This window comes from Bison bison, unplaced genomic scaffold, assembly GCF_000754665.1.
Source record: "Bison bison bison isolate TAMUID 2011002044 unplaced genomic scaffold, Bison_UMD1.0 scf7180017864105, whole genome shotgun sequence".
NCBI classification, from domain to species: domain Eukaryota; kingdom Metazoa; phylum Chordata; class Mammalia; order Artiodactyla; family Bovidae; genus Bison; species Bison bison.
This window is the reverse complement of record NW_011494677.1, coordinates 10,439,106-10,449,655: the sequence shown is the minus strand read 5'-3', so window position 1 is coordinate 10,449,655 and position 10,550 is coordinate 10,439,106. Positions and strand designations below refer to the sequence as shown.

Here is a 10,550-nt window from a genome sequence, read left to right as displayed (position 1 = left end):
TATATGGAATTCCTTAAGTAGGCCAGCAAGGAATTGATAAGCCCACGGAGGTTTCTATGGACCTTCCGACATGCTTCCTTCCATGTTAGATAGTGGCATCTGCAATGATGCCAGCAAGTAAAGGAGAAGCAGGAAAGACACTCCAGTGTTAATAATGGAATCTAAGTTTTCAAAGTACATACTTTGAATTGAAAAGTAAAATCTATAATAGAGGAAGTTAAGGCCAACTAAACACTCACAAATGCTGTGTGTGTTTAAACTCACTTAGATTTGTATTTCCTTTTGGGTATAGTCCTAAGATGAACAAAATTTTAAATCATCAAGATATTTACATGTATGTATCATGTATATATGAAGTATAAGGATATATTATATCCATATGTGTGAAAGTGAAATTGTTAGTCGCTCAGTTGTATCCGACCCTTTGTGACCCCATGGACTATAGCCAGGCAGGCTTCTCTGTCCATGGGATGCTCCAGGCAAGAATACTGAGGTGGGTTGCTGTGCCCTTCTCCAGGGGATCTTCCCAACCCAGGGATCAAACCCACATCTCTTATGTATCCTGCATTGGCAGTGGGGTTCATCAGTAGCACCACCTGGGAAGCCCCAAGAATACTAGTTCAGCTCAGTTCCGTTGCTCAGTCATGTCTGACTCTTTGTGACCCTATGAACCACAGCACGCCAGGCCTCCCTGTCCATCACAGACTCCCGGAGTCCACCCAAACCCACGTCCATTGAGTCGGTGATGCCATCCAGCCATCTCATCCTCTTTCATCCCCTTCTCCTGCCCTTAATTTCTCCCAGCATCAGAGTCTTTTCCAATGAGTCAACTCTTCACATGAGGTGGCCAAAGTATTGGAGGTTCAGCTTCAACATCAGTCCTTCCAATGAACACCCAGGACTGATCTCCTTTAGGATGGACTGGTTGGATCTCCTTGCAGTCCAAGGGACTCTCAAGAGTCTTCTCCAACACCACAGTTCAAAAGCATCAATTCTTGGGCACTCAGCTTTCTTTATAATCCAACTCTTTATAGTTGGACTATAAAGAATAGTAGAGTGGGTTGCTATTCCCTTCTCCAGGGAATCTTCCCAACCCCAGGTATCAAACCCAGGTCTCCTGCATTGTAGGTGGGTTCTTTACTGTCTCAGCCACCAGCAAAGCCCACATATATATAAAGTAAAGAATCTGCCTGCAGTATAGGAGCCGCAGCAGATATGGGTTAGATCCCTGGGTCGAGAAGATCCCCTGGAGGAGGACATGGCAACCCACTCCATTGTTCTTGCCTGGAGAATCCCATGGACAGAGGAGCCTAGCTGACTATAGTCCACTGAATGACAAAGAAGACTGAAGTGACTTAGCACACACGTATGCGAGTGTGTGTGTGTGTGTGTGTGTGTATATATATATACACACATACATATATATATATATCTCCAAAGACAGAAGTAAGATTTAAGAGTGTTTTTCACATGAATATACCAAAGAGAGATTATCAACTGGAAAGTCAGTTGTTTGCATACAAAATAATCTGGGTGAATAGAATCCTTGTGCTCAGCAGTTGAAGACTGAAAGATTGGTAGTATTAGTGTTTTTTTATTTATAGCCTTGTCAAATCAAAATTATGTGAAAATATTCTTCTCTCAAAAACCATTCTAGAGAGTTAGCTTATATAAAGTGGTGTGTGTGTGTGTGTGTGTGTAGGAGGTTGCACATAAAGGTTTGCTCAAAGCTTTTCTGGCGCCGTCTAATGAACTGAGTTCCACGTAAGTGGTGGAACTTACATGGTGGCTTCCCTCCCAGAAAGCCATGACTTTATAAACAGATTTCAAGCAACAAGACTGGTAATGAAGATGTATGTGACAACAGATTTCAAGGAGAGGAAAAATCCATTCATAATAGAAGGGTCATCAAGCCTTAATTAGAAGAATGTCTCTGACTCTGAGAACATTTCTTTCCAACAAAAACCCCACTTACACTCATGGCTTAATATCCTCATTTAAGAAATGGAAGACATTAAATTAAATTTTAATTTATATTCCACTTTTATGTTTGTTTTTATCATCCCTCTAATGCAGACTGTGTGCAGAACAATACAAATCATAGATCTCATTTCCACCCAACAGCCTCATCAACCGAAAAGGTGATGACACAATCTTATTTTGAAGCCAAGAGAATAATAAACTTCAATACTTTCAGATGCACATTAAAAATAATCCTTTAAACTTCTTTGAAAGTATCATCAGTATTTTTAGTTAGTGCACAATCACTGAAGAGAAAAAGTTATACTATTTTAGTAATTTCAGTGGAAAGCAAAACAAGAATTGGGTATCTTCCAGGTTTACAGTAGCCCATACAGTAAAAAGGCTTTTGTCAAGTGTTGATTCTCTCCTCATTAAGGAACTGTCTGAGACTGTATTCCTGGGTCAACTCTTGCCTGCTTTTCCGAATCATAGCTATGTCTCAGTGTCCACGACATGGATATAAACAGATCCATGGTTAAAAGTAAACATGTGGTGATCAGGCAATGCCCACCTATCCATTTGTCTATAAAGTGGCAGAAGTTGAACCTTTAGTTAGTAAGATTTGATTGTCTAAATTCTTACTACAACCATTAAAATGTAGTCCCTTTCAAGAGGATAAATGCCCAGATATTATTGTTTAAAATCCAATAGTTAGCCCTCCACCAAGTCCAAATATCTTGCACTTTAATGATCTACTTGTATCGAGAACCAAAATAAAATGCTGCTTCAACCAGATTTTTATTTTCTAAATATCCCTTCAGTGCATAAGAAAAGCATCATTCCCAGATGAAAATTCATTAGTCAGTCTTGGACTTTCGATGACTGGATACTCCTGCTTCTAATAAGGTTGGAAAAATACCTCCTGGATAACTTGCAACGTCTTCTAGTGCCCACATATCTACTCTGCATGCTGACAGTGCCTTTAAAAGCCTTCTGGGCAACATGAAAAACCTTGTTATTTACTTACCTTGAAGCAAGTTCGCTTATCATTTAGAAAAGTTCTCAGAACCCTGCTTGTCTCTCTCCACTGTCTCTCACCTTTCTAAAGACTTTAAGCAGAAGCAAGGCCTTGGCCATGAATTAATTGATCACATTTGTGCAGTGGTAAATTATAACTAGAGATAGGAATTACCCCCTTACTGCATACAAATGATGTTTTTACAAGGTATACTTAAAAGCAGAATCTTTTGAAATCACAATATAATACTGAAAAACATGTACACATGTATTGTTAGGGCAATTCGCCCATATCGGAGTTCTTGTTCTATTGCTTCTTCAGATCTCTTCTATTAACCTTTAACCACAAAGACTTTGTCAGATGCTTTAGATAGCCAAGCACTGTGCTTGACTGAAAAGATGCTGAATTCATAGTCTGTAGAGAATCTAAATAGATTAAACACAGACCAAATAACAACGTTGGATGCCAGTTCCAGGAACCACATCACAAACCCAGTGAGAAGAACGTGGTTCCTCTTTTGGAGGGCGTGTCTGAGATGATCCCATCAGTCACAGCTCTCCCTCTTCTCTGCAATGACACACCAGTTGCCGTGGTCGTTCCCAGAGCTCAGAATATGGAGCTCCGACACACTCTCCTTCAGCAGGCCGCAGAGCTCACCTTCTCGAAACACGTGGTAATAACGCATAAAGGCTCTGGAATCCAAAACGTCGGGCTGTTGTTCTTCGACAGAAATGGCGTCCCCTGGGTTGGAGTCTGTGGAATCTGCTGCAGAAATCCTCCTCCATAATTTACTACCAGAAGCGGTGCCCTCTTCTAAGTTATCTTCATCCACACAGCTCTCCTTAGCATTGACGCCACCCAGAAAATGCCCATCTCCGTTTCTCCTTATGACTCCGGGATGGTCTCCGTTTAGCTGTTTGCATGTGGTGGGCACCCTCAGCCACTCCCGAGGTCCTTGAGACGGCTCCACAAACACTTCCTCATCTAAATTTTGCTCTCCTGCTGACAAAGTCTCTGGATGACCTAAGTCGAAACTTGAGTGTCTTGAAGGCTGGATGGATATCGCGCTATTGGCCCAACTTTCTGTGCTTTTCAGGGGTCTCACTTTTTCAATTTGCTTCCTCAGAGTGGATTCATCCAAAGATCTAGAGGAAAACCAGGAGCGAAACGATTTCCCCAGTGTGTTATAGAATCCGTTTTCTTCCTCGCCTTCCTTGGAAATATTTGCACAGCAGGTGCCAGCCAGAACAGAGTCGCAGTCCACACTGTGGGACCGCTTCGAGTTGCAGCGCCCCTCAAAACACACGGAACAGTGACAGGCGGAGCAGGCCGGGTGGTAGGGATGGCCTCTTTCTGGGCGCCCACACTCCTGCTTTCTCCCCGGCTGGCCGGATTCCGAGAGGCGTTGGGAGCACAAGGCTTTGTTCCAGGGAACAAGCACGTCTTGCTTCTCAAAGTGCCGGTTCTTCTGTTCCATGGCCCAAACATAAATCATCAGCTGGCCCCCAGGAACTAGGACCCTGGCCATTTCTTTTATGGCTCTGATTCTTCTTTGTTTTGTAGAAAAATGATGTATGACTGAAAAAGAAGAAACTGGATCTCAGTGTGTATACACATTTATAGACTAGTATTTTCTATATAAATACTAGTCTACACATTTATAGACTAGTGTTTTCCATATAACAGTGATGCAATTTTGATGAATACTGGAGTGGGTTACCATTTCCTCCGCCAGGGGATCTTCCCAACCTAGGGATTGAACCTGCATATCTTGCATCTCCTGCATTGGCAGGTGGATTCTTTTCCCACTGTGTCACCTGAGAAGCCCTTGACATGTTGTAAGTACTTCTTATTTCCTGCAGCTTGGGCAGATGGTAGAAATAGCAGACCTGGTTTCAGTAGAAGCATAATTTTTAACTTTGTTTCCTATATCAGCAGACCCTGGAGATACTGTGGGTTTGCTTCCAGACCACTGGAATGAATAAAGTCACACGAATTCTTGGTTTCCCAGTGCATGTAAAAGTGATACTTACACTATACTGTAATCAGTTAAGTGTGCACTAACATTATGCATTAAAAAATAATGTATGTACCTTAATTTAACAATATTGCTAAAAACTGCTAACCATCACCTGAGCCTTCCTTAAGTCATAATCTTTTTGCAGCAGTACACCCAAGATCACAGGTCACCACGAAAAGATAATGATAATGAGAAAGTTGAAAACGTTACTAAAATGTGACACAGGGACCCAAAGTGAGCAAACGCTGTTGGCAGAACAGCGCCAATAGACAACAGGCTCAGTGCAAGGTTGCCCCAACCTTCCATTTGTAAAAACGCAGTGTCCGCAAAGTGCAACAAAATGAGATGCCTCTGCTTATTAGACAGCTGCTGCTGCTGCTGCTAAGTCGCTGCAGTTATGTCCGACTCTGTGCGACCCCACAGACGGCAGCCCACCAGGCTTCACCGTCCCTGGGATTCTCCAGGCAAGAACACTGGAGTGGGTTGCCATCTCCTTCTCCAATGCATGAAAGTGAAAAGTCAAAGTGAAGTCGCTCAGTCATGTCTGACTCTTAGTGACCCCATGGACTGCAGCCTACCAGGCTCCACTGTCCATGAGGTTTTCCAGGCAAGAGTATTGGAGTGGGGTGCCATTGGCAACTAATCTTGGACAATTATGTAACTTCTCTGGACTCTGTCTCTTCATGTATAAGAAGACACCTAGAATAAACAATCTGTAAGGCCTCTTCCAGTTCTAAAATCCTGTGAATTTCATTAGCCAGAAGAACGACCAGTGTGAATTAATACAATTTGAAAGGGAGAGCTAACCCTAAGTTAGGTAAATGTTCCCTAGTAGAATTCTATGAAATAACTTGTTTTAATGAATGATCACAAGATTGAAGCATCACAAGATTGACACCACTGGTTGATTAATACAGTTGGTTAATAAGCAAGTGTAAGTAGAGAAAATGTTAAAAAAAAAATTTCTGTTTAGAAAATGCAAAGGTAAGCCATCCAACCTCCAAACCAAATGATTCCTTATAATTTTTAATAATATAATATGAAATTGTATTTACTTAAGAAAAAGCAACTTACCGGTCACTGTTTTACTTGCAGTTCTTTGCAAGTTAAAATGAGAGTCAAGTGGGATTGCCTGTATCTAGTCCTAGGGGGGTTATTAGATGCATTTTTATCAAACAGGATTTAGAAAGTACTAGTCTGTTATCTATGGGGTCACACAGAGTCAGACACGACTGAAGTGACTTAGCAGCAGCCACAGTCTGTGAGCTCCTAGAGTTTAATCACACTGTGTTAAGAAAAAACATCACATTATTTTTCCTCACACAAGCTTATCACTTATTTCAGGTAGGAAATTGGCTCTAAAGAGAATCTGGACATTGCTGCTCAGATGTGAGTAGAGCGGCTGAAACAGCGCCTATAACCTTAGCATAATGCAGAGGTACAAATAAATCTCTTTAGTTTACACGGCACAGAGAGCTAGTAAATGTCTAAAGTGAGATTATTATATAGATAAAGCTGTCAAAGCAAGATTATCCAGGAGGCACACTTTGTGTTGTTCCCAATCAGGTTTGCTTTCCCATCAGCAGAGCACAAACCCTGGTTTCTCTTACTATACCATGCAGGAACCTAGAGGCCCAAGGTTCAAATGCATTTAAATTAGTTATTTACAGCTGTGCTGGGTCTTCGTTGCTGCATGGGTTTTTCTCTAGCTGTGGCCACTCTCTGGTCGCAGTGCGCAAGCCGCTTGTTGCAGTGGTCTTGTCGCAGAGCACAGGCTCCAGGCCTTGCGGCTTCAGCAGTTGCGACACACGGGGTCAGTAGTCGCAGCGCCCGGGCTCTAGAGCACAGACTCAGTAGTTGGGGTGCATGGGCTTAGTTCCCTGGCATGTCGGATCCTCCCAGATCAGGGATCAAACCTGTGTCTCCTGCACTGACAGGCGATTCTTTACACTGAGCCACCAGGGAGACCCTCAGATGCATTTAGAGAACAAGACACCAGTGTGTTTTGTCCTGGATCTAGCAGTGACCAGCTTTGTGATTGTTGACTGATCACTTTACTTCACTAGGTGTCAGGCTAGTGACAGTGAAGAATGAGCCCTTTGCAAAGGTTAGTTTGAAAGCTTACACTCTTTTTTTTTTTTTTTTTATTGATGTCTTTTTAAAATTTTGTTATTTTTTGGCCACACCATGCAGCAAGCAGGGCCTATGGGATCTTAGTTCCCCACCCAGGGCTCCAACCCAGGCCTCCTGCATTGGGAGTGCAGAATCTTAACCACTGGGCCACCAAGAAAGTCCCCCCCAGAGCTTACACTTCTTGAGTAGTGTCTTGGTCAATGAGCTAAAAGGGGGCAGAGAAGTCAGGATTGAGTCAGATTTAGGAGAGCACTAACATTCAGATCTGTGACTACTCCTGGTCGTTAATATCTCCCATATCTTGCACCTAATTCACCCTGAAACTTCCATGGGTGTGTTGTCTAAACGTAGTTGATCCTTATCACCTGTGGATTCTGTATCCACAAATTTGCTCACTTGCTAAAATTTTTTTATAACTTCAGAAGTCTGTATGCTCAGCATTTTTGTGGTCATTCCTTGACGTGCATAGAACAACCCAAAAGTTGAGCTTCCCAAGGCACGTGTTCCCAGCTGGGGTCTGAGGAGGAGCTGATCCGTTCCTGTCTCAGCTCTCGTAGTGTCAACAAGTGTCCTTTTCACGGTCTATTTAGTGCCGTGTGTTTTGCATTTTTGTGTTTTTGTTCATGATTTCTCTGTTGATTAATTGATAAAAATATTGTGACCAGAGGCTCACAAGAACCTAATCCTGTGTTTCCCCTGGGAGCAATGGTTCGGTATTTGTTAATTCAGTGTTCACAGGACATTATAGAATATAACTTCTGTGAATAATTAGAATTGACTATATTCTTGTGTTTTGACTGTGAGAGGGGGAAAAAACATCATTAAAATAGGATGATTTTAATACAGCAATGTCTTTTTAGCAGACTTTATAGGCCTTCAACATTTTAGGATTCTTGGCTTCAGAAGTTTTGCTTTTAAGGAAGAATATCTTTACACTTTTCATTCCTTAATATTGCTTATGTGATAATCCATTTTAATACCATAATTTCACCCAGGAAATATCTGAATCTTTTATATATTTAACATATAATACTAAGTAACTTTTAAGCCAGATGTTTTAGAAAAAGGAAAACTTAAAATACATATAAAATGTATTATACATGCCTATACACACATATTCTATTAAGAAACATTGTAAATAAGTGGGACTTAAAGATGTATTTATATGAATTAGCAATGTCAGGAAACTGTGTTGAATTTTAAAGAATAGAGAAGTCCCTTGTTGTTTAAAAATCATAATTTAAAGGCAAAAGTAGCACTTGGTGTGTGTTTTCTGTAGGATAGGGTGTTGATTGAACACATGGGTAGGTCGAATTCAGCGACTGGATTCCAGAATCATATGAGGTTACACATAGTCATCTTAAAAGTCCTGTTATATCTTGGTCTTTTATGATGTATTATTATTTAATTTTTCAGGTGTGTCTCATTTGACTATAAGTATTCGGAATCCATGGGTTTAGTAGGGTTTGGTCATGCCACCTGAAGAACTAGAAACTGCAGAGAGGTCAGAGAAGTGCTTGCTCTTCTTTTGTTTACTTCAGTTGTAGAATTTCTATGGCCAGCAACCTACAACAGGCTGTGCTGCTGAACCTAGAAAGTCTATAAAGGCCTATAAAGTCTGCTAAAAAGATATTACTGTATTAAAATCATCCTATTTTAATTATGCTTTTTTCTCCTCTCACAGTCAAAACACAAGATTACAATCAATTCTAATTATTCACAGAAGTTATGTTCTGTAATGTCCTGTGAACACTGAATTAACAAATACCGAACCATTGCTCCCAGGGGAAATACAGTAGAAGCAGAATTTTACAACCTCAGCACTATTGGCATTTTTATTTTATTTTTTTAATTTTTATTTTTTATTGGCATTTTTAAACAAGCTGGATAATTCTTTATTGCAAGGCAGTGGGGACCAAGTAGACAACGGTTGAACATAACAGCGCTCAGTTGTGACAACCAAAAATGCCTCCAAACGTTGACAAATATCCCCTGAGAGTGGGGTACAATATAATCTCAAGTTGAGACCCACTGGCATGAAAAGTTGGTTTACCCCATTTCAATATATGGACAAATTTTTATAAAAATGTTATCATCCTATTCTAAAAGTAAGTAGAAAGACTGTTTCTTTTTGTTATCTGTCAGTAAAACATAAGGAATGTATAATTGGGTTTGATGCTTACCCTCTCATATTATTATTAAGGGACATGGAAAATATATATTTATATATTTAAAAATAGTAAAAATATATTTCTTCATGTTAAGCAAGAAATGCCAACATACAGCATTCTAAATAGGGAAGTAAATCTATGTGGACATAGGAGAGACAGTTTAGTGAAATTTCTCCTAGTTCTAAATGTAAAAACTAACTGGAAAATGACCACAGTTCATAAAAACACATGCTGGGTTTCCACTGAAGGAAGCATTTTTCACTGGAAGATGGCAGCCAGCTGTTCTCATCTCATCTTCAGGCAGGAGACTTCAGCTGGACGAAAAGAAGGACTCAACAATGTACAACATGGAGCATTTTCTGAAAGAGCAAAGTTGGTCAGTAGTCCCACACCCCAGCGGTGGTTCAGCAGCACAGCTGTTTGTAGGTTGCTGGCCATAGAAATTCTACAACTAAAGTAAACAAAAGAAGAGCAAGCACTTCTCTGACCTCCCTGCAGTTTCTAGTTCTTCAGTTGGCATGACCAAACCAAAACCTTTCTTCCTACTGAAGATTCAGAGGACAGTGTAGTGTTTCTTGGTTCAACAAGAATCCCTTCTCTTAATTCTTACAACCAAATGGAGTTAACAGTTTCAAAAGCAGAGAAGTAGGACTGTCAAAGAGCAGGTTTCCATGACAACCATCTCTTGCCAGTCCTAACTGGTTCCAAGGTCATGACATCCAGGTCTGCATCCCCTCACTTTGCAGATATACAGTTCCCAATTAGTGTGAATAAATTGATTTCTTGTTTATTTCAGGAGAGAGAAAATAGTCGTATTCTGTATGTTTATTAATATCTAGCAGTTTTGTATAGACTCACCTTGCTTTGATAAAGCTTGTTATATTCAAATATGTTAATTATTTTAAAAGTGTGTTGGAGGAAATAATTTGCCTTGCACGAGATTTCTCACTTTGAAAAAGAACTTGCCATGATATTCCCTTATTCAAATATGTTAATTATTTTAAAAGTGTGTTGGAGGAAATAATTTGCCTTGCACGAGATTTCTCACTTTGAAAAAGAACTTGCCATGATATTCCCTTATTCAAATATGTTAATTATTTTAAAAGTGTGTTGGAGGAAATAATTTGCCTTGCACGAGATTTCTCACTTTGAAAAAGAACTTGCCATGATATTCCCTTATTCAAATATGTTAATTATTTTAAAAGTGTGTTGGAGGAAATAATTTGCCTTGCACGAGATTTCTCAC

The 10,550-nt window shown here is 40.3% G+C and overlaps 1 protein-coding gene across 2 annotated transcripts in view; it reads right to left on the bottom strand.

Annotated features, from left to right (window-relative positions):
- Positions 1–1,305: 1,305 nt before the first annotated feature.
- KIAA1456 (KIAA1456 ortholog) overlaps positions 1,306–10,550 on the bottom strand; it is a 68,706-nt gene continuing 59,461 nt past the window's right edge. The window contains exon 6 of one of the 2 annotated variants that reach the window (XM_010838827.1): positions 1,306–4,558. In XM_010838827.1, the coding sequence (XP_010837129.1) occupies positions 3,525–4,558 (1,034 nt within the window). In that variant the 3' untranslated portion in view covers positions 1,306–3,524. The remainder of the gene's footprint in view (positions 4,559–10,550) is intronic. The other variant, XM_010838828.1, reaches the window with a different exon arrangement.